Source organism: Falco naumanni, chromosome 2, assembly GCF_017639655.2.
Source record: "Falco naumanni isolate bFalNau1 chromosome 2, bFalNau1.pat, whole genome shotgun sequence".
In the NCBI taxonomy this organism is placed as follows: Eukaryota; Metazoa; Chordata; class Aves; order Falconiformes; family Falconidae; genus Falco; species Falco naumanni.
In genome coordinates this window covers 35014320-35040016 of record NC_054055.1, presented here as the reverse complement: position 1 = coordinate 35040016, position 25697 = coordinate 35014320, and the positions used below count along the sequence as shown (strand labels likewise).

Below are 25697 nucleotides of genomic sequence, written 5' to 3'. Positions count from 1 at the left end.
TAGGTCTTCCAAAGACAATGAAGCAACAAACAAAAATTTAATGTGAGAACAATATGAAGACTGCAGGAGTGTGCTTCTCTGAAAGGGCAATGGTATGAAAGAAGTGTTTGAGAAAACAGGAAATGAAGAAACAATAGCAAACACCAAGAGTTGTTAATGCTTTGACTTAATTTTCTGGTCCTTCCTCTTACACATCCATTCACCCTCGACAGCAGGGGCAGCCTGGCAGGAATAGAAATAAACATTCATTTCACATTCAGTGAGGGATACATGGCATCTGAACAACTCGCTCTGTATCAGTTCCTTCTGAGATATACGAATAGATGCCAAAACAGTTTTACATGGCTACACTTCATTATTTCTCCTGACAAAACTGGGATTCTAAGAGCAAACTGAATAAGTGAAATCGATACAAACACATTCAGTTTGGAAAGTGATCTTATCATCCTTCATATAGTAACATAAAGAAGGTAAAGAGGCTCAGAGAAGCCAGTTGCATGATTTAATGCGCTCAACAACACAATGAAACCAGGTGTTTCACATCTGTGTCTTATTTATGCCAAACAGCTATTAAAGGCAAACCAATCTGTAACAGGGGCCGCTCTGAAGAGGAGTCAAAGGCTGGTAGTTTTGTCTAGACTTCAGCTGGTCAGGCAGACTACGGTAAGGGAACTTCGTATTTTACTACCCACATCTTAACCATGTTTGGAAGTGGATCTCGAACCACATTCTTGCCACTTAGGTGAATGTGGGATTGAATTCTATGGAATTCTGATGTGAAATTATCTAATTCAATAAAACTAACCCCTGAAGAGTAGGGAAGCACTACATCACATTTTGATATCATCCCTCAGTAAAAGACAGGAGCTGAATTTGTTGGGGATCGCACAGCTGACCCAGATACACCGTGCATCGCCTCTACAAGACATCGTCACAACTATGGGCAGAAAGGAGCCTGCAATAACCCATTAACAAAAGTGTGTGAATTATGGAGAGGGCTGCTATACTCTATTATTAAAATGATTTATGTCCCACACATATCGGTATTTCATTCTAATATATCAGCTGTTTCCACAATTACAGTACTCCCCTTTTCAGCTCAGAATTAATTTTCTTCTAATATATTGCAAACAAATCTCTCTGGCGTTATGAGTAAAACTAACCAAAAGCATTATCAAATATAGCTTCAGCCAATTTCGTACAAGTGAGTTTAACAATATTTTAGCACACAGTAATCTTAATCATACATTGCAATGAAACTGAGAAAAAAAGAGAACTCTTTAAGAAAGAAGCTTCACTACCTCAAAGGCAGTCCCAAGTAGCACAACTATACGTTTCTATATACAAGAAAGGCTGGAAGGAGGATCGGTGGAACTACAGGCCTGTCAGCCCAACATCGGTGCCGGGGAAGGCTATGGAGCAGATCATCCTGAGTGCCATCACATGGCATGTGCATGACAACTGGGGGTCAGGCCCAGCTAGTATGGGATTATGAAAGGCAGGTCCTGCTTGACGAACCTGATCTTCTATGACAAGAAGACCTGCCTAATGGATGAGGGAAAGGCTGTGGATGTTGTCGACCTGGACCTTAGTAAAGCCTTTGACACCATTTCCCACAGCATTCCCCTGGAGAACCTGGCTGCTCATGGCTTGGGCAGGTGTGCTCTTTGCTGGGCTAAAAACTGGCTGGCTGGCCGAGCCTGAAGAGTGGTGGTGAATGGAGTTGCACCCTGCTGGTGGCTGGTCACAAATGGTGTTCCCCAGGGCTCAGAACTGGGGCCAGTTCTGTTTAATGTCTTTATCAATGATCTGAATCAGGGGATTGAGTGCATGCTCAGCAAATTTGCAGATGACACCAAGCTAGGAGGGAGTTTTGCTCTGCTTGAGGGCAGGAAGGCTCTGCAGAGGGATCTGGACAGGTTGGACCAATGAGCTGATGCCAGTTGTATGAGGTTCCACAAGGAGAAGTGCTGGGTCCTGCATGGGGTCACAGCAACCCCAGGCAGCGCTACAGGCTGGGGGCAGAGCGGCTGGGAAGCTCCCTGGTGGGAAAGGCCCTGGGGTGCTGGTTGACAGCTGGACGAATATGAGCCAGCAGTGTGCCCAGGTGGCCAAGAAGGCCAACAGCATCCTGACTTGCATCAGAAATAGTGTAGCCAGCAGGACCAGGGCAATGATCATCCCCCTGGACTCGGCACTGGTGAGGCTGCACCTCGAATCCTGTGTTCAGTGTTGGGCCCCTCACTGCAAGACAGACACTGAGGTGCTGGAGCGAGTCCAGAGACGGGCAACGGAGCTGGGGAAGGGTCTGGAGCACAAGTCTGGTGAGGAGCGGCTGAGGGAACTGGGGGTGTTCAACCTGCAGAAAAGGAGGTTCAAGGGAGACTTTGTCACTTTCTGCATCTACCTGAAAGGATGTTGTAGGCAGGGGGGAGTCGGTCTCTTCTCCCATGTTACAAGTGACAGGACGAGAGGAAATGGCCTGAAGTTGTACCAGGGGAGGTTTAAATTGGGTATTAGGAAAAACTTACTCACTGAAAGGATGGTCAAGCATTGGAACAGGCTGCCCAGGGAGGTGGTGGAATCACCATCCTTAGAGGTGTTTACAAAATGCATAGATGCGGTGCTTAGGGACATGGTTTAGTGATGGACGTAGCAGTCTTGTGTTAATGGTTGGACTAAAATCCCAAGAGTTCTTTACTGCAGAGACAGGCAAAGAGAGGGAATCTCATCTCCTCCTATATTTTTCCACTTGAAATTCCCTTTATTCCTTGGAGTTTCATTACGAGATCTAACCAATATCTCCCACTGTCTTAGACGCCCATACCTGCATTACTGTCTTAAAAAAGCTCTGTAAAAAGAGGGGCTTAACATGTACTCAGACTTAACAGCTGGCAGCAAAAGAACTCATGGTTACAGGTTAGGAAATATTTTTTAGACTTTGTAAGCAGATGTCAGACAAGGTTGAAAATATTTCTAGCTTTCAACAGAAAAGTAATAAACGAGTGACGACTGCCAGTAAAATGCAAAGGACTTTTTCCTTAATGCAGTCTGGGATGCGTCTCTGATGAAGATTGGTTTTTTTGGTCATAGATATTCCTGTCATCCTACTCTGTACATGACAGGCTTCTGTTCAACACAGCAGGCTGGCTACAGACTAGATGGTCTTTTAATACAGCAGCTTACTTTTGTATCCTGATGAGGTTAACTTCATTAAAATTCCTGAAGGGCGCAGGATGAGTCAGTGCCCCCCATTCAGCGCTTGCTAGAAAAGCTCCTTTGTGGTGCTCAGATCAATAAAAGCAAGTTTCTGCCTGATGACTGGCAAAGAAATTCTGGTTTCCAAAGGGGGCAAGCTGCCTCATGTGCAGGGAAACAGACCTTTCACCTCTGAGTTTTAATATATCTGGCCTTGCCAGGACTAACTCATATCTAGTCCTCTTCACAAAACACAATGCTTATTTTAATACTCCAGATACAACTTAAAAAGGGGGGAAGAAACAGAAAAAATACCCTAATTCCAGGCTAACATCCTGCAGGTGTAAAGGGATGCAGTTTGTAATTTTTAAAAAAGGACTACATTTCCATTCCTCAAACCTCCCCAAATAAAATTTTTCTAAACCTTTCAGCTATGTTTAAAGAGAGCTGGCCTTTCCTTATAGGATTTTACATCTTAACAGAAAACAATGCAATTTCTCCTTGTTGTATGCGGTGACAAACAAGTAAGCAACCCTTCTACTAAGTCCTTTTAAGCATTCAGTAGATTATTCCACATACAACACATTTACTAAAACTGAACCCAGCATGATTTCATGTCAGCTTCATAAATACATATAAATGGGCAAAATATAATCTTAGAAAATACAAGCAAACAGTATTTACAGCTGTAGAGAATATTTACGTAGGAAGATTTTTAAAAAGTAAAAGCTGAGGTGCCCAAAAAATAACCATTTTCACAAGCACTTACTCTAGTACTACTAATAATACTGCATTATTGGGTGTTTCTTACTGTTGATCAGGAGAAAATAGGAAAAAGAATGTCTGCACTAAGATTTGAGGTAGAATACAATTCACATGATTGATGTGTTTAATGTAAATTAAGGAGGTGTGCAACAGATTAATTGGTTCTATGATTAGACAGTCCTGGAAAGTAGGCAGACGTAGGCAGGATCTAGTCTGGCAAGATCCCATTCTTCGTTTACTCTTTTTATCATCAAGGAAAGAAAAGAACCCTGCTAAGACACAAATTAGAAGATACCCACTCTTATCCTAACATACCTGGGACATGGAGGGATAGAATTAATCTGCTGTTTTGCCTTTTCATTAATATACAATATATTAAACAGGGCAGTTTATAGTCAAAGAATAATATGTGTTACTTTCCATACAACACATTAAATTAATGTTGAAAAATATGAATTACATGAATACAAAACCCAACAATGAATACAAAAATACAACTGCTATAAAGTTAAAATGTTTTCTTAAATATCTTGCTTTCTTCATTAGCACTGTGGACATGTATCAGAAGAGCATTGCAGGAAAAGAGATGAAAACATCTTAGACTTTTGTCTTACAGGTGATTTAGGAGATGTCAACTTCTTAATCAAGATCAGTGAAAAATCTTTTATCAGAACCATATGTTATTATGAAAGAAGATTGACTTTGACTGTACAAAACATGACCAACCTCCAGGTGAAAAAGGCATTAAATAATCCATCCCACAGTGGCACAAGGCATCAGGAAATGTATTCCATGGAATGCAGAAGTATTTCAGCAGATATGTAAAAGACTGATTTTTCCCTGAAACAAAATTGTTGTTTCCTTTTATTCCGTGCCTTGCCCCCACCAATCTTAAAACCTCAGTATTACCCTAGGCTGTGCTCAACAGGTCACAAGAACATCCTTCCCTCTAACACATTCTTTATCAGCAGCACGAATATACATATTATATTCTCAGAGTATATAAAAGTTACAAATCAGGCAAATCAAAGGATAATCTGCCTGTTCCATGGTGCCTTTACATTTTATTGTAAAACTGATTCTACCAAAGACAAAAAGAAAATATTTTATATTCGAATTACACAAACTAGCTGGAGAAAGGCAAAAATAGGCAAAAAAAAAAAAATAAATCTAATGGCTTCTATTACTTTTACTTGTACCATATCATGCACAGTTTTTTCTATGTACCAAAAATTAATTGCACAATTTCTATTCACATCAACAGCACAAAATTGAGCCCACAAGTCATTTTTCCTCAGAAAGGAATATTCAGTATTAGAGAAGACAATAATAATGTCTGAAATACAATATGTGTCTTCAACTGTATCCTGAAATGAAAAAGCATTAGTTGCACTGCAGTATAAAACTTTTAATAGGTTTTCCTCATTTGTTTGGCTTCATTTTGATTTTCTATCTTGCCTGTAAAACTTTGCAAGAATCCAACATGAATTAATGAAGCCTCATGCATTATCAGACTCCTGTGAAAGTTTCTCTCTGAAAGTAGCTTTTAAAATTCATACAGGCATTAAACTTCTGTCTCAAACAGCCAAACTGTTCAAAGCATCATAGCTTTAATGGAGTTTGAGAAAAGTGAATTTGGGTAGGAAAAGAAGTGTAGATTTTGAATGAAACACATAAAAAGGAGTATCTGGCTTGCAAATGAAGTTTTCATACACCAGCTAAAAAACCAAACCACTATATAAAACACAGTTGCTGCTGCTGTGGGTCTTCTTTGAACTAAATGCTGTCACTCTGAGAACCAACTCAGAAACTGCAGCAGTAGATGCATTAAGAGTCTTTTGTCCATGAATATGCACTCTATGTTTAAAAGCTGGATAAACTAAATGAAATAATGACAGAATATCATACATTTGCTTCCATCTAACAGATCCTCTGATGTGTTAATATCTGTGTAAATTCTATTTTCCTCTGTCATTACTAAAAAATTGCCTATTCAATTCTTTTCAACTGAAAGATATGAGGTCATCATCTTTTTAGCATGCCAATCCACTACAAAATATTATCAGAGCAGACAGCTAATGTCTAGCTTGGTTATAGATCATGACTACTACACACCTCCTAACGTCAATGAACTCAGAAAACATTGAATTCAGTTTCTTCTGGAGTACCCTGAATAATGAACAGCTAGGAAGGCAGGATAAGTGAACACACTTATAACAATTTGGAATAGTCTGGACCAAAAACCACAGGGACATCGCACGGTCAAAAGAAAGCTGAAAAAAATATTACACATGGAAGCAGAAAGGCCTTTTTTTCTGCAGACCTAGGACCTTGTCAAACCTGTCTTTAAGAAGCAGAGACACAAGTTATTAAAAATCAACTAGTTTTTGTTTTGTCTTCTAACAGAAAGCCTCTTATTTAGCATTACTGTAACAGATCAGATTATTTACATTTTCACTACATTCATCCTTTCACTAATCAGGGAAGAACTTTCATAAGGGCAGAATTATTAGTATGCATTTGTTTTGCCAGGACAGGAGGATTTCACCGTGTTTAGGAGATCCAGCCTTTACATTAGCAATGTGCACTGCTGAAGACTTGTTGAGATCTGAAAGATGGCGTGTTGAGGCTATTGTATTTTCTCCCATGAGAACTGTGGGCTTTCACAGAAGGACAGAGGAAGAAAAAGGAACTTTGTGCTGGATCAGCTTGCTCTAATAGAAAATTAAAGTTATTTCCACTCCCACTCTTTGTCTGTCTGCTCTAATTAGACTGGAAGATCTTTAGCAAAGAGAATGTATTTTAGAGATGTTTGTCTAGTGCTTCCAGCAAAGGCCTCATTTCAGCTGAGGACATTTATATGAAGAAAAATATCTGACAGAACTGCTGATGTTTATCTGAGTTGCTTTACCCAGCAGAGACTTTGAGATACGAACTTTTCCAGCTCTGTGAGTTCATGTCTTTCTAGTCTTATGCCTCCCCATATTGAGATGCCTTGCTTCAAGGGGCAGTACACATCTGCTACTCCTCACTTTGCTAAAATGAATCACACAGTCCAGGAAAAAATAACAGACCTGAACTGTGTATTTGGGGCTCACGGATCTCAGAACTGCAAGTGCTATAAAACTATACCTTGTAATTCACTTATTGACTAGATAACTCCGTAACCTGCAGTATTTTGAGTTTTTCAGGATTTCATGCAGGACTGCAGAATGCTATCACATGGTTATCCCAAACTTACAAAACGTCTCCACTGCATATATATTTTTCACGGGGTATATATTTTTCATATATATTTTCATATATATTTTGCACATATGTTTATCACCGACAGTATTTAAGAGGAGCAAAATCACTGTTATTGGCTCACTGATGCCCTCATGTGGTCAGAAAAACCACCTGGGCTAAAGGTGAAAATACAGACCATGGGGAGGTGGTGGGAAGTCGCTCTTTCTAAAGATCACGCTTTCATCTCGAATCAAGAACTGCATCTTTGCCCAGCTCAGCCTTAACATCAGGAAAAGGCTGAACTTTGGTTAGAACGTTAGGAAAAAAATATTCAATGTTGTCAGTATAAAGTAGATCCCAGGCAGCAAATAAACAAGCTGGGATCACTGAAACTTCTGAATCAATTATTCTTCAGATAAAACATCCAGCCTAATCCATTAATTTTGTCAGATGACTTGCATTACCCTAAACTTTCAAGTACAAAATGCAGATTCAGAAAATCAAAAGAAAAAAAGAATGTACTCAATAAACCCAAAAATATTAATGAACTTCAAGGGTGAATAATTCATGTAGAGTTCTGCATGATTAGTTGAGTGGAATACAAATGGAATAAATGAGACTATTCAAGGAAGGGAGTAAGATGATCATCACCCAAAGACGGCAGAGAATCAAACAACTACAGATTTTCTGGTCTCAGCCCAAATAACAGAAAGAGGCATAAAGTAAACCCTCTTCTACTTCCAAGAATCCATTTCCTTAAATCTGTAAATGCTGCCTGGCACATTGAGATGGAATTCAGATCTGGACTGCAGAGAGCTAAAGGTAGGGATCTCCCAGGTAAGTCAGGTGCCTGAGGTGTCACTACGGGCAGTGTGCCATACAGTGTCAACATACACCACCTCGGGTGCCAAAGCCAGACACGGGACAGGACTTGTGCCAACAGGTCTGTTAACTGCCTGACTACAGACAAGGACCTGACAAAAGGAGGGAAAAGTACTGTTGCATTTCTCATGGGTAAGTGTATGTGTAACACAGGGATCCTGAGATTTTTTCCTAAATTGCTCTAAAATCTCTTCCTCTAAATCCACCCCCAATTCCTGTTCATTATGAAATACAGTGACTAAGGGACTGCGCATCTGCAAAGTTATGACCATCTCCTGACATAATTCTAATTCAAGAGAGTCAACGTCCATCTGGGCAAAACACTGAACACTTGTGTGTGTGTATCAACATGTGCATGCATGTGCGCACATACATAAATATATATGTGTGTGAATAAATATATATACATACACACACAACCTCGTATGTACACCACCTCCCCCCCAACTAATCTAACATGACTGTGCTTCTTCTAGCTTCAACAATAAATCTGACATTTTTGGTGTTTACTTGCAGTCTAGGTAGGATTTTAAATAGATATCTAATGATGGACCTAGCATCCCATAATAGCTACTTACCATTTGCCTTTGTCTTCATCAGATCTAAAGGTTAACTGATAGATCGCACGAGAAAGTCTGAATGTACAGAACTACTACAGAGTGCTCCTGAACTCATCAAAATGCTATTTTTAGCAAAAAGCCCTTGCATCACGGATGATTTGAGCAGTTAAGACACACAAACCCTCACACCCTTAATTGTTTTAGCTATTGGTGATGACACATATGATTTGCTTTTTTACATTACTGACATGAACCATACGTTCATGTCTTCTAGCTGTTCTCAGGACATAGAATAATTCATGTGTTCTGTTAGCATTTCTGAGTGCTGCTATAAGACCACGAAGACAGTCATTTAAATCTGAGAAAAATATGTATTTATTGTATTTCTTGAGTTTTGCTGAATGTATCTATACTTAGCTAAGCCTGTTTCAACTTTAAGCTATCTAGAATGGACATTATTTTTCTTAGGTGGCTGCACTGCATTTATATGCAATTTTTTGCTCAATCAAAGGTATGCTCATACTGATCACAGCAGCCAAGGACATACAAGCTACTCAGCTTGGCAACACAGGAACAAAGCATGTTTATATATCCTTATGGGTATATATTGTGTTTATCCCACCTCTGACACTGCAGTGTAGACGTGCAGTGTGAACTTAAACAAGTGACCTGCCTTCCTTATGTCTCAGTTCCCTCCTTTGGAAAGCGATGATAAAGCTTACTGGCTCCCGATGTTGCAATAATTACATACTTAAATGTTTAAGGGTGTGTAAATGGAAACAGTTATGGATGGATGGAGTAATTTTTTTTCACTGCTCCATTTAGCTAGTGACCATGATTCATGCCTGGTGGAAACACTGTATCAATAAAATGTTAACTAGTCACAGCAGACACCAAAATAACATGCTTCTAGCGCTACTGAGAAACGAATCACCATGTAAGATAAAAGCATTCATTTTTGGCAGAAAACTATTGTCTCTGCCAGTTTTCCAGGGCAGAAGATCTTGAATGAAATCTCCCAAACCCTTAATCTAAAGCCTTCCCTATTCTTACATATGTTTCATCCATGTCTCATTTCAGTGCCAAGGCCCAAAACATATCCAAAATATATCCAAGTCATGCTGAGCTGTCCACCTCTAGGACATCTTCTAACAGAATGAATTTGGCCCAGTACTGCATGAATTTGTACACACTACTGCAAACTGTCTCTACTGCATTTGTTGTTCAAATCACTGGTGCAAAGCAAGCATATTTTTTTTTTCCTCATTCACGTGTTTTTCTAGATTCACTCCACCATCTCAGTTTTGTGATGCTGTGAACTCTAATGTGACTTAACTGCTCAGTTGTCTTTCTGCTGGAAAATAGACAGATCAGGATAAGCCAAAAAAGCAAAGTGGGGGAAAAAAAAGGGAGAGAACAATTCCAGGCTGCTTCTTGTCTGTAAGGGCTTGCTTTCATATTAAGGAATTGTCCAAATAACAGTCTGCCCCCAAGAGGTGGACTATTACTGATAAACTATATAAATGGTCTTCAGTGATATGGGATACTGAAATGTTTTGAGCTGTTGACCCAGTGGGTAGAAACCTGCCCTGAGCAGGTGTCAGTGTCTCTCTCACACACTTCTTTGGAGTGACCCACCTTCAAAGCAGTACATGATTTTTCAAGCTGAGTGTTGCCCATCCATCTTGGGACTAAAGAGGTAGGATGATGGAGGTGTTTTATCATTCAGGTTCTATACAGCACACACACTCATAGGTGCACACACTCATAGGTGAGTATAGGTGTAATTTTACCACCTGAAGCAGAAGAAAATTCTGGTAGTTGACCTATCAATGCCAATTACTTTACCTATTTTTAAACAGCTGGTATTAGCAAGGCTGGTGGCCACTCAATTTGCATTTGCTCTATCTTTCCTCTGTTTAGTCCTACAGTATATGACCTTGATATTATACTGGCTGAATCTGGATCATTTAAGAAACCCACCTGAGCTCTAACAGCAGATATAACCTGAGCCAAAATTTTCAGATTTTTATATTTCTGCAGAAAACACACCTATGAACACCTATGTTGAGTGGGCCTCTGTTGTCAGCCAAAGAGATGTAAGCAATAACCAACCCTGAAGAAGCAGTGTACTGCAGAACACAGTAGAGATTGTGATCCTGCTTTAGGATTACAGCAGAAAGATGGAAAAATGGAAAGACATTTTTTTCTCTTTTTCCCCTGCTTAACTTTTCACTTAGATGAAACTGTGATTTCATTTCCAGCTATGTACCTGCATGTTTATGAGGAAGGCTTGCTATACTGAAAATGAGAGAGAACAGTCCATAGGAAATCAAGAGTTGCAACTGCTTCACTTTATGCCGTTAGGCCTTTACACATAGCCACAAACACAGAGCACTGCAACAAAAACTCATCTCATGCATGTAAGAGGACATCCATCTACTGCAGGTTCCACACATACATCAAACAACATAGACAGAAAAAATACTTGCCAAAACAAACCCTTATACATGTCTCATTCCAAAAATGTTTGGGTTTTTTTTATCAGTCAGATCACTTCTTTGGACATTCTAAGCACTGAAGTAATAAGAGACTACCCTCAGCTTTAGGATGTCAATTTGCATGGTGATACTGTCTAGATCAAGAGTACGCAAAGCTTACCAAAAATTTTGTGATTAATTTTCAAGGTTTATATACATATATTATCATTAATTACAAGCCAATGCTTTTGTAATCTTTGATCAAGTACGTTTTCATGCACTCAACAGGTTTGGGTATGTCCTGGGACTTCTGAAAACAATGACATTCTGAGTATAATCTTTACATAGTATAAAACATTTTGGGCAACAGTCTGTAGCAAGAGAACATTAAGTGGAATGAACACAGAAATAAATGGTTTTGCTGATAATCACAGATAAATGTTTTACCATCTATTGAAATACCTCTAAATGATGTACCTGTTAATTACTTTTATGTAAGCACTGCACATTATCTAAGTGAGACATACCAGTAAGCAACATTTACTGAAAAACAACCACCCAACCATAACATAATGTAATCAGTGTTTTTTCTATTTCTATCAATAACCCTTTGATGGGAAAAGCAACACAATCTTACTAATGTCTGCCTATTGCCATGAAACTTTTAGGGCAAGATTTTAAAAATAAATTGTCTTTCAAATTCTTTTCAGGTATTTGATAATGAAGTGACCTTGTTCTCAGGAACATGAAACAGTGAAAAATCTCTACAATTTCTGGATTGGAGCTAGAGTTCATAGCTTTAAAAAATCCAGTATTTTGTTTAGATTTTGTACTTTAGGCACTCCAATTTAATAGTTTCAGAATACTGTAGGCATATTTTGAGTTTAAAACTTCAATAAGTGAAGAAAATTTCTGACCTGCCTAAATAAATGGAAACTTACATAAACATAAACCATATTTCCAGAAACTACTTTTGTAGCCTCAAGACTTCAGTAGTTCGAACTCTGCTGAGTACATCAACAACTCAAAACAAGTGTTGACTATTTTGAAAACATTCTATCAAGGGAGGCTAATTATTGATTATAAGTGGAACAGCTGTTTGTTTTCTTCTGTGTCATTGCTTATGTACACCCAGCTGGTTTCTGAGATATAATGTGTGTGTGAAAGCCAAACTGCAGCCCTAGAAAGAAGGTAGTACCAACATTTCCAACAGAAGCCTTGTTGAAGATTTGTTTCCAGTTCTTTGAATCTATATTTATATTGAAAACCCTTTAATTCTTCTTTCTCTCAAAAATCATGAAGCTGCAGAGAGATTCTGTGTGCTTTTGCAGAACAGTGGTTCCCAACCACCTAGATAGGTCTTGTGTTAGTCTAAGAACATCACGATGAAGGGCTAATAAGCTTTGCTAAGCCTGTAGTAGCTTAGTGGGATGCACCAATGGCAGGTTTTAGGGAAGGGGAAATTGGGGGTGGGTGAGGAATGAATTCTAGTGGTATGTGGAACACTGACAGTTTTCTTAAGTGAGCTTCTGCTACAAGATGACTTGGAATGATGGGTTTAGTCAAGGAATTAGAGATGCCTCATTAGACTCCAAGATGCTTAACATGAGCATGAAACATATAAAAGGAGGTGATTTTCATACACTTGAATAAACAGATCAACATGTGGCTGCAAAATATCTCCAATTCTGTAAAAACGGGTATTAGGAAACATTTAGCTGTAGAGCTTTCTTAGCAAAATAGTCTCTAGAACAGAAAACTCTGGAGTTCTTGCTATGCTTACCTTACACAGGGAATCTACATGAGTATTTTTTCAAGCTAACAGGTTCCTTTCATCTCCAGAAATGAATGCCAATAAAGTACTGCTTCTATGTTTAGGTCCACTGAAAAATTGAGTTAAGTAGGAAAGATGAAGGCCTTCATCTCCAAATAGCAAAGTGTAGTCTACACAGCAACTACGCATCTATTATCTTATTGGAGATGTATATAAAATAAAATAAAATACTTAATTTATTGCTCTGTAATGCCTTTGTAAACAAAGTTTCTTAGGTCTCATTATCCTTCCATTTAAAGCAAAGCATGTAGTTTAGAGAAACAGAAGTTAGCAACAATCACGCATCAGAAGATCACATAGGAAGCTTTGTTTGAGGCCTTTAGCTCAAATCAAACAGTATGGCATTTTGAGTTCTGACAAACCACTGACTTGAGCTAAATACCCTGTGTTGAAAGAGGAAAAAAGACAGATATTCTAAGAAGACTTTACCCTGGAATGTGCTTACTAATCAGAAAGGCAGGCTGTTAGGAGAGAGAAATTCTACAACAGATCTTGAAAACCGCTTTGTGACTGTGGGAAAAATTCTTACCCTTTTTTTAAAATGGTTACTTGACATTGCTGCTTAAATGACTTTAAAATTTTCTAATGATGTTTACTTTCCAAGCCAGTATTCTCTAATATTTAGTTGATTATGACTGACAGTGCAGTAGTTCTGTTGAATAAAAGTACAAGTTATCAATTAAAAAAAAAAAGAAAAAAAGAAGGAAACCCGACTATTAAAACAAGTAAAGCTCTAACTTTCCCCCTGGCTCTTTTCATTTATAGTAGTCAACTTGCTCAGTAAATGAAACTAAGCTGGTGTAAACTGACTATAGCTGACCATAAGATGGTGCTAGTGGTACTGCAGTCGTAATAAAAATGGCACTGGTAAAGCTACAAGCATCCCCACAAATGTGCTACTGGGTAACAGCTTAATTTTCTCATGACTTCTATGAAAGGCATTTGCTGAGGTCCAGTAAAAAGAACACATCAGTTCTTGTACAAGTTTCTGTAACTGCAGAACATCTTGTAGAAAGGGAGCTCTGAATGGGAAAAGAAATTGAAAGAGTAGCTATGTTTTTGGCCTAATAAATCTCATTCACGCTTGAGACAGCTGAACACCTTGCAAACAAAACCACAGAGAGATCTAATTTAACAAAGACTCGTTCTGTTTTCCCATTCTAATGTACTGTGAAAGTGGTTACAGAAATTCATGAAACAGAAATAATTTCAATGATGGACAGAGACAGGATTCTCCTAGTCAAAGCGAAGAAGTCCTCCTAAAGCACACTCCAGTTCTTCCAAGTAAAGTGATACCTTCTCCCAATCACTAACGGAAATGAAAAGATGCAATTGCACAGTCCTGAATTTTCCCTCTGTGTTGCAATGGTGATCACACATACTAGCCAGTACATTGCACTTGTATATGCATACATACATGCACACACAGCATAGATGTATATGCTGTATATTTTCAGTATCTTCCTAAACATCCCAAACGAACATGGCTGTATGGAGAACCTCTTCACTCTGCTCAGCTGGGAGAATTTTCAAAATTACCTAAAGGCACTACTGTGAATTCAAGGCATCTTTCACCTAGATTTCAAGTTTCTTTTCTGAAGTACAAGTACAATAATTTTTTCCAAGTATTTAAACTTGGAAAAGTCCATGCTTTCCTTAAAAATTTGTTTCATTATTCTACATTTTGAAAGTTGCAGTTAAAAAACAGTAGGAGATAAAGAATTGATTTGCATTAAAATGTACTGGAATTTGGCAAAAATGCAAAGACAAAGAGACTGTCAGTAACCATAATTACAGTGGTCACAAATAAGCTTTTTAATTAAGCTATTGTGCCTTTTTTTTCCCAGTGAAGACATCTATTCAATTCTTGCAGGCATATTTCTACTTCACAGTGTTTTCCAACACAGCTCTCCCTTGACCCCTCTCCCAGCTGAAAACTCATTTGCAACTCATTTTATTAAATGTTCTCCACTTCGGCTCTGTGAACTCCTACCTGCACTGGACGACCATCTTCTTGGCCAATCATGTTCCTCCAGTCCTGCAGTGACCGCTGAAGGCTGTCCAGCCCTGTCTCCCACAGCCTCACACCACCTCCCATGTCCACAGTAACCAAACCTACTTTGCCCAGTGGTGCCAACAGGGCATCAGCATCCGAGATCTTGGAAAGCCAAGATGTATATGGAGAGAGAGATTGTGATCTGAAAAACAAAAATTAATGTGATTTGTATTGAAGCTGCAATCAAAAAGAGGCTGAGTAATCATGTAGTTAAGGCAACAAATGAAATAACATCCTCATTCCACGAGAGACTATAACTAAGCCCTGCAGACCCACTATTTAATCTGAAACGTTCCACCTACTGAAACTGGGTATGACCAAAAGATACTTGTCAGTATAAAAAGCAGTGTAAATGAAAGGGAATGTGTTGCCTAACCACCGCTATATCTCATCTATCTGAAAGTAGTCAGTCTTTACAAAAAACTATAAAGAATATAAAAAATTTACAAATGTGTTACAGAAAGATATAAAACTACAAAAGAAGTAGGAGAGAACATGACCTGGGCACTGAGGAAAATACCTTCCATAAACTTGAAGTAACACTTTTCTCTAGTACTTTAATTTAAAAAATGAAGATTTAAACACATATTTAAAGATGGCACAGCTTTATGCACAGGGAATCTTAGCACTGTTTTAAACAGTCAACTTGCAGACAAAAATTTACTGCTGAAACAGAGGGCCTAATAACTACATAATAGGAAAGGAAATGTAGATAAAGTAGGAAAGATTCTTTGCATTTTTTTAGTATTGTTAATTACATGCATAATGACTTGCTACTTGCACTAACGCTACTATTAATAAATTTCTATGCCTTTACCTATGACTGAAATTGCCACATACTAATTCAACTGAAGAAGAGTTATCTTAGCATTTGACCAGGCTAAATATGCCAGAAGGAGGAAAGTTTGTTAGCTTTTAGCATAGAAATATTCAGATGTGTGAAAAGTCACTTTATTTATCAGTTCTTAGTGAAGTATGTTTTAAAATCTGGGCTTCTGCTCAGATTTGCCATAAATAGCTTAAATGCTCATACTAGGTTAAGGGTCATGATGTTGACGTTTGGCTTTGTAATTTTTGTAAAAATCCTAGTCTAAAATAAAGTTTGATTCCCTACTATTTCTGTGTTAATGCTGCACATTTTTGAACAGTTGTGTAAGATGTAGGCCAATGGATCAATTATAAAATGGTGAACAGTCCAAAACTAATTATCAATTAAAAAATTTCAGATTATTAATGAATTAATTTGAGGATCAATTAATATTATCAAACCCAACATCAAATGAATAGAATTTTTGAAAAAAGGTATAAAATTCCTGATGTGTGGGTTTCATACATGTGCCACTTAAACATGCAAAGTTGAGAGACTGCAATTTAAAACAAACCCCTTTATTATTATTGCAGTGGAAAATGACAATTTGTAACCAAAATATATTTGTATCATAAACCATTTACAAATACGCTCTGCAATGGTGATAGACAGATGTTAAGATGTAAAACAGAAGCCACATAGTGTGGCTATTTTAATGTATCATACAAGATACTTGCGTATCATGAAAGATACCTGTAAGGGAATGCATATTTTCTAAAGGGAGAACAAGAACATAGAGAAGCTTAAGTTACTTTCAAGATGAACTTTATACTGGACCAGAACTTGATTCCTGGCTTTTTTTTAATAACACCTAGCACTGGATCATTCTGCCTGTCTTTGTTAGACCCCAATGATAGAGAAAAAGGAAAATAAAGACAGCAAAACAAAATGAAACAGGGCAGAGGATAAAGTGGGTGAAGAGGGGGAAACAGCAAAGGGAATGAAAATCAGAAGATAAAGCTACCATTCATATTTATCAATTAATTGCTACATTTTCATTGGTATTGCCTAGTAAACACATAAAAAATGCTGACAAAAATATGCTGCAGGTGTTACAGAATTTTACACACTAGGTATGAAATATTCTTACTTTCCACATTGAAGAAATATATGCTTATCCTGAAGTAATAATACACACTAAACTCTCTTTGCTCTTCCTGTAAGACAGAGGCTAGCTGCTCTAATCAATAAAATCAGTTACCTAGGAATAGCAATGTATTTGATTTTCTTCGAGTTAAGATCTGTTACTTCCAAGTATCCAGCAGCTTGTGGAGGAGTGACATCTGAAAATAAACAAACATGTTATTTTCCTGCTGCATGATTAACTGGTTATTGCATTTGCATTTAGCAGATTAAATTTAAATATTTCATTATACAGTACCTGTCATAAAATGATAAGCTTTCACATTCAACACAGGAGTATAACTTGCAAATACGGAATTGTTTTACTATTGTGACAGGGAGCAATCAGACAGGCAAAATTATAAAAGAACAATGTATTTGTAAAGCAAATGTCAAAATTACACACAAACATAGCCCTACTCACAAAAGCACTAACCAGGCATTACTGCAATCCCTAACTCACTGCTTTTATCTGTTACTGAAGATAATATCAGCTGTATATCTGGCTTTAAAAGCATACTGAGGAACATTTCAAAACATTGTGCTGATGATTCCCACTTGAAAATTTCTCAGTAATATTAACCTAAATGTTGTTGCCTTAAATTGAACCACTTTTTGCAGGTAGATCTCAGCATGCAAAGACTTTAGAACTGAATTTTAAATAGCCCTAGACTATCAGACATTTAATAGTCTGTTTACAGACAGTTTAATGAATACAGCTAATACTATGGTCCCTCCCACAGAAATAAATCTCTGTGTGTGTGCCCACATTGGCTTTTGCCAACATGAGTACAGTCTGCTTGGGCTCAGAAGTGGCTTCCAGGAAGGAGCTGGCTTTCATCTGCCTGAAATCAATTGAGGAATTTAAGTTTTTCAGAAAAGAAACCAGAAGACCGAATTACACTGCACAGTATGGGTACAAAATATTATTGTCAGAAGATGAAAGCAAGTCTAGATTTCCTTCTGAAACAATGTATCTTTCACCTCCTTGAAATGAAGGAGAACCTGATGTTACCTGCAGAAGTGTTGATGCTTCCATACAGCACACACAGAAAACACCACTAAGGTCAGCAGTATAAAAGGATCTAATATTCAAATGAGTATAAAGAATAACCCACAACAGCACTTTATGCATATCTACTGTATTTATGTATCTATAGTCTGTACATCTACACCATCTGTTGACTTTACTCATCTTCATAAAAATGGAAATATCAAACCCATTAGAAATCAGAAAAAAAGTCTGGAAAAATGCAGGTTTGTGGGCCACAGAGCAATTTTTGTTTTGCCTAGATTTTGTTACTGTTTTCAGATGTGCTCTCTCTCTCATGGTAGTAATGGAGAACAAGACACACATTAAAAATTCTCACGAAGATCTAGAACACAGAGCTGATACTGAACTGGAAGGAGTGAACTGTGAGATAAGAATTAAAAATTAACAAATTAGAGAGAGAGCACAAATCAACCAAACAAAATTCTAAAAAGACAAAGGATTGCAGAGTAGGAAGCTGAAGAAAAGGTAACCAAATGTTTATAAATGCAACACAGGAACAACCGGCCAGGCCCCTGACCTGCAGCCAAGAATCTTAATGATGAAACATGATTGTCAGACCTAAACAAGTGCAGTTTGTTCCTCTTTTGCCAAAGCCTGACGAAGAAGAATAGCTATGTGCAGCTCTAGACATGAAACTTTAAGGAAAATACAGACACATGAGACAGTCCTGAGGCTGACAAACAGGTTAGAACAGATGGGCTACAAGGACAAATGTATGGAATTAACTTATTTGTCTAAAAATATACTTTTTTTTTAAAAAAAACACATCCCATAATAAAAAAAAATCTTTATAAGAGAACAGTATTATCCTGACTGAGTGAAGGTGAAAAAGTATTTAGTTTTATTTACAGCAAAAAAACTGGATACTAGGAAAAGATTTTCTTATACAAGGAGACTGAAGCATTGCAACAGGCCAATTGTTTGACAAACATCAGTTAAGAAGAGTCTAAACATGTGTCATCCTGTCCCTATATAAATAGCTGGACCAGATGATGTGTTGAGGTTATTCCTGTAACTGTGTTACACTACATGTTGTTCCAGTTACTGTCACACTAACAGAGATACACACTCAGTAATAGACTGTTATTTTATATTCCTATATAGAAAGCACTGAGAATCCAAGTAAATATTTGCTCTCAAGTAGCCCTCATTTCTATGGCTTTGATTTTTTTTTGATTCTGCTGTTATCTCTTGTCTAAGCTTATATTTTGTGGCCATACATCTATCTGGCAGTCTTTAGGGAAATTATTACTTGTTATAGTTTCTTTTCAAACACAACTATTATCCTAGTTTACAGTTCCAATAAAACATAAAGGAAATTATTTCTTTGCTTGTTGCTCCTGGAACAGTTTTGGTAATACATATTGAAGTATGCTAGAGTTTGGCTGAGTATGATGAATTATTAATAGAAATGGAAGGCTGTGTGCCAGAACTGACCAGTTGTCCATGAAGACAACAAAGAAAGCCTGACAGATAGGCAAACCAAAGCAAAAATATAAAACAATGTCTGGAAGGCACTATAAGACATTAGTGCAACAACTTCAAGGGACTGCCACATACTCGATTTTATGTAAAACGATGCCTTTGCTTCACTGCACCATCTCCCAGGAAAGGATACAAAGACTTATGAATGAAGCCTTATACAACTCCTTTAGGTAACTACAGGTTTCCAGTGCAGAAACAACAGCACAGACAAATCACCAAACATCCAAATGCCCCCATGAATTACGCAGCACAATCACGAATAAGCAACAGTGAATCTCCAAGGGATAAGCAGCTACATAGTAGCAGCTGTTAAATGTGCATTAAATTTTCTGTCAATTAGTGAGATTGAGAGGCAAAGTCCTGAAGAAACAATAGCCCAGCAGAGAGGGCTGTAATAGGGAAGTATTTAGGAACTCCAGTTTTCCTTTGGATCTATGTTCAGCATTCACAACATCCTTTGGGAAGCAGTTTCACAGGTCAGTTCCCTTCTCTGTGAAGAACCACCTCTTGTTTGTTTTGATGAAGCTCCTAATAGCTTTATTAGCTGCCCCTGAACTCTGGTACCAAGTATAAAATTGCTGGGTTTTCCACGCCATACATGTTCTTGTAGAATTCCACCATATGCCCCTGTCCTCATCTTGTCTCCACACGCAGGAGACTAGCTGATGTAATCTTGCTCATCCTTGTTGCCCTTTTCTGAACTTCTCCCAGTTCAGCCTTCTCCCCGCTTGAGACAGATGACCAAAATTACAGTGTTAAAGACACACGGATTTACATAACAGCACAAAGATGTTCCCTGGTCTTCCCTCTTTTTTTGACTGCTACTGAGCTTTGAACTGATATTTTAAAGAAACTATCTATCATAACAGCAAAGTCATGCTGCTGAGATGTACTGATCAGCCTTATCATTTTAGATGTAGAATTAGGACTCTTTCTTTCTTCCTTCATGTACATTATATTCATCCATACTGATTTTCATCTGCCATTTCTATTGCAGTCAGCACTATAGTCCTGTAATCCTTCACGGTGAAACCTTTCTACTGTGAATAATAACCAGTATCATCAGCAAACACTGTCACCTCACTGTTCATTCATTTTTCCATTTTTTTTCATGACCATGCTGAGTAGCACAGGTCTCTGTAGAAATCCACTCCTAGCTCCTCCTCCACTAGAAAAACTGGCCATTAACTGAGAAATGGAAATGTCTGCAGTCTTGCAAAAAAGGCTACAGAATAGAAAACCTAGAGTCTTGCTCAGGTCCAATTTAATTGTATCAGTAAGGTCATATTAAATATGATTCAGCTAAGGACAAATCTGGTAATTCATAAATTAAAATGTCACTTAGAAAAGAAAAATGAAAATGTTCTTCAAGGCCTTAAATCTTTTAACTTAAATGGCTATAAAGCACTGAAGAAAGTATACCTCATAAAATTTGCTACAAATTTAATGCTATCAATCACTACTCATGAATATATTTCACCATAGTCGAGGGAAAAAAAATGTTAGTATCTTGTTCAGATATAACAACAGATACAAATTAAATTGCTCAGTCAGATAGAAGCCAATTCTCAGAGAGATAACTCGCTTAGGTCACTGGTATCCAGGATTCATGAGGAATGTTCCCTGGTTTTTAATTCTATTAATCTAGCATTATAAAGTGTTCTATACCACAGCAACCCAAAAGACTTTTAGAAACAACTGTCAAGATCTTAATTTTAGGTATCATTTGGAAGCACTGTATCCTTCCTTCACTCCTAAATTTGTAAACTAATTTTAATGAAAGCTCAGAAGATCTACCTTCTGAATTTTTTACCATCCACTTCAGAGTTGGGTTTTTTTTTTTTACTGTGAAGGCCTAAAAGATGACCCAATCTGACCCTTCAGCAGTTTATAAAGTATGAGAAGATTACAGCCTGAAGTGGTATAATTAGTTCTGAAGATCATCATGCTAACTCTGTTTTATTAAGTTTAACCTTTTTAAAAACTAACCTTTTCTTTATAAATGTAGGTAACTTCAGTTTTCTACCCTGTTTATATCTTTGATTTGCTTTTTTAGTTAAGTAAATGTTTTATCCTTTTAGTAATAAATAAAAGGGTTTCTCTACACAAAGAAGTTAATCTGCGTTAAATGAGGGCAGACAGATTAAATCATTTATTTTGTAAAAGTTAACTAATTTGGAATACAGCATTTATTTTGGGATGGAGAGTTCACATACAGAACAAATCAGGAATAGCTTCTTGTGCTGATGAATTAAAAAACCCAGCTATTTTCTCATATACAAATATTTTGGGTGTTTTCTCTTTTTGATAGTGAACTTTCCTTGGAGATTTCTAGAGGTAATTAAATGCAAAACTCACAAATGTTGTATTTAGCACTAATTGGTATATTTTTAGTTATTGGCTGAAGAAGCTAAAGATATAAAGATAACAGAAAGTTTGGCATGGTGGCACAAAAAATTCTGAAGGTCTGTAGTCTATACCTGCTTTAGTAGTGTACAAGTGGAGGATGGTTTTGCTGTATGTGAACGTTGCTCAGGCAACATTCTCTTGGACAAGGGAAGAACTAAAAAGCCTGGGTCCCTTCAGTTTGGAGAGAGGGCAGATGTGACTGAAGTTTACAAAGTCATGAACATGATGGTTAAGGTGAATGCAGAACTGTTATTCACTCAACCCTGCAATGCCAGAATGAAGGGCACTTGATAAATCTGGTAGAAGATCAGCTGATCACAGAGTAGTGAACTTGTGAACTTGCTGTGGAGACACATAAGTTCAAAGAGGGACCAGAAAAACTTGTGGACAAAAGGTCCGTAAAAGGGGTTGGACAGCCTAAGGCAGGTTGACCCCCGAGGCGGGTATGTCCCTTGCAACATCCCTAGCAAAAAACCTGCAAATATTGAGGAAGTATGACAGGGAAAAAGACAGAAGTGGCCAGGCTGACATTCATTCCCGAAATAAACTCTCCTGTTGGTTCTGCTAGAGACAGAATACTGAGCTAGACAGACAACAGGGTCTTCTTATCACTGTGTGTCTCTGTGGCACTGAGCAGAGGTTGGAAACACTAGTGAAAGCCAAACGCAGAACTGGAATGATCATATTCCTGTAGCTGGTTCCCAGTGCAGACTGAGAGAGATCCCATCTACTGGGATAATCAGGGTAAGCAGCCTACTAATTCGTCAGAAGTATAATTCAGCGTGTTAATAAGATCCAAATTAATTTTAGAAATGAGTGCAAATATTCTCATTCCTCCTCAAATGCTTGCTTTGTGATTCTTTAAAAACATTTTGAAAAAAATCATAAGTGATTGCTGTTTACAAAACAAAAACAAGTGTGTAAAGTCGTTGCAGCACAAGCATATGAACCTCTTACCTTTTGGGTAAATGTCTTTCAAAGGCACATCTCCAGGTGCTAAAATTCTGACTATTTGATTAGAAGCCAATAAAGTTATACAATTGGTTTGTTTTGCAGCTCCTGTTTTCCTCCGGCCTCCATAATAAAATGGATCAGAAGGAGAAGCACGTTTGTGACTCAGAGAGGCGTTTCTTTTCCAGCTATACACTTCACTAGGAGACTACAAGAGAGAAGGAGTCTACTGAACAAAATGTTACTATTATTGAGCCAAAAAACAAACGTTTCTTGATAAGTTCCACTTCTTTTCTAATTTCAAATCAAATGTAGCTACTGTGGTTACTTCACATGTGACCACATAACAAGGAAAAGACGTGGATTATTTTATGATTAAAACCTCCTAGAATAGTGAAAAAAACACAGACTACTTAAACAAGTTTTAGGAAATGAGACTCTCTGAAGATATGAAGTTGAATGAAAATTTTTTTTTCACGTTGAACCAGGAATAGAAAGCATTGAAATAACCTAATCTGGAATCAAGCTATGTAAGAAACTATTACCATAGTCTAAGTTTCCACTACTGTAGATAAATGCAAACAGGTATTTCAGTAACAAATTCAAAGCTAGGCATTAAGGTTGGGATTTGGCTCCAGGTTCAGAAACATAAATGTAGGTGTCCACATGTGAGCCAGGTGCTCCATCTCCCGCTATAGCCAGTTGAGCCTAGAGAATAAGTCACCTGATCTTGAAGAAGGCCTTTAGGTTTGGTCAGCTGAGCATTGCTATTCTAAGAGCTTAGATACCTTGTTCATACTGAACACCTAGACCATTTAACACTAAACGTTGAATCTGAAGTTTTGTCCCAACACCTCCCCGTTCACCTTTAGCACTCCCTCTTTGACATTCAGGTGGACATTTAAAACCATATATAAGGAAAGACAGGGCCCAGTCTCAATCAGTGAGAGCAAAATGCTTCCTCACCAGCGTTACCAGTGTTGGTATTGAAGTGTGTAGCATCTTCAGTACTCACTCCCCTAGGCTACCTCGCTTTTCCAGCAATAAACTCACATCTATTATAAATAATATGAAAAGCTAGTATAATCAATCCGGTAGTATAAATCCAAATCAAAATAAACTCAAAAGCTAATTCCAAAGACAGGGAATGTCTTACTGACAAAAACGTGGTTTTGAATAATTTTGGATTTTGGAGTGTTTTCTTCAATCATTTGATTTTCCCAAAATTAATGCCTGTTAACAGTTAAATCTTCTAATTTGCCCCAATTTATTATGGGAACATGATACAGAATTTATTCCATAAACACCACCCTTTTAATGTATCACTAGGTAGTAAATATAAATAAATACAAAGAATTAAACACTGCTTTTATTTTCCCTGTGTTTACCTCCATTCCTTGCAACTGCCTTAATCATTACAGTTAAGTTTCACTTTCTTTCTGGTCCTTTTCTAATTGTGTCACAGCAGTGAGCACGATTACATGCAGTATTTACACTTAACTACATTATTAAATAGTGAAGGGGCTGCATAGTTTTGTTGCCATGTTCTGTATCTGCTAGCTGCTGCTAGATGTTCACACTGAATGGTCCAAAATGATACTGATGCCCTTTTTGTCAGTTATATTTAAGTAGATACTTATAAACCCACATGATTTAGAAAATATTCCTCCAACCAGCACTATTCAGAACTTATCTACAAAGAATTTTGCCTGTGCTAGACATTATATTGTCCAGTTTCTTATTACTTCAAACTCCACTGAAATCCCCCTAGATTAGACTGCCTTACCAAACAGTGTACACTACATGAATTTGTCATTTACTGTCACTCCCTTCTTTTCCCATATCATTTAGTTAACAGGTACTTAACTGGTTACAGAATAAATGAGATCATATTACTTCATTGTGTAATAATGCTGAGTATTTACCAAGAGGTCTGGGAAACCAATAACAACAGTAGCATAATTATGTTCATCTGAGAAAATCCTGTTGGGGGAGCTGATCTTTTGTCCCACAGCTGCACTGAGGCTTTCTGAAGATAGCTGGTCACTTGAAACTGCATGCGGCACACACAGTTCTGATGCTAAACAGGGAAATTAAACAAAATGAAAGTCATTAAATCCAGATGTGCAATAGGAAACAATATTAACTGTGAAAGTGCTGAGCACTGATCACTGCTATTACTTTGAGCATAAAATTACTAAGATTTGCTTATAGTGCACTATAACCAGAAAAGAAGCCAGGAAATAATGTTATTTTTGTGAAATTAAGTACTAAAAATCAGGAAATGTTAGCTCTGCAGTTGCTTATACCACTTAATTTTGCCCTCCACTGTGCAAATGAGGCAGGAAACCTATGGAATAGAACAGCATGTGATCTCATTGAAGATTGTTATAATGCAAATGCACAAAAAGGCAAAATGTGGGTCTGCACAGGTAAGTGTCAATGTGACATTTCTTGGTAGCTGTCTCGCTGTCTTTGCAATTTAAATAATGTTGTTTGTACATTTTTGGTAAACAATGATGTAATTTTCTTTTTCGTTAAGCTAAGGAAAACTAAATGTTATTCTGTGCAACTGCAACAGCCCTTTACCTTGCCTCAAATTATCAACACAGTCAGAACCTGTTGTCTCTGGTTTTGTGGCGTACACTGGCAGCAGGAGAAAACATTTCCTCCCTCAAAGGATAAATGGGCTACTGGTTTGGGTCAGCGGCAAACCCACAGTGGTCTACCTTTTCTTAGTTCTGCCACGGGTCCTGCCTCAAAGAATGAGAAAAGGCTGAAGAAGTTACATTTGGGGTTTGCTGG

At 37.7% G+C, this 25697-nt stretch overlaps 1 protein-coding gene across 1 annotated transcript in view; it reads right to left on the bottom strand.

Moving 5' to 3' along the window:
- VWA8 (von Willebrand factor A domain containing 8) overlaps window positions 1–25697 on the bottom strand; it is a 182041-nt gene that overhangs the window by 30852 nt on the left and 125492 nt on the right. Inside the window, exons 34-37 of the mRNA XM_040583980.1 lie at window positions 24818–24972; window positions 22899–23100; window positions 17073–17154; window positions 14941–15145 (exon numbers count right to left, since the gene is read on the bottom strand). Of these exons, the coding sequence (XP_040439914.1) occupies window positions 14941–15145; window positions 17073–17154; window positions 22899–23100; window positions 24818–24972 (644 nt within the window). The remainder of the gene's footprint in view (window positions 1–14940; window positions 15146–17072; window positions 17155–22898; window positions 23101–24817; window positions 24973–25697) is intronic.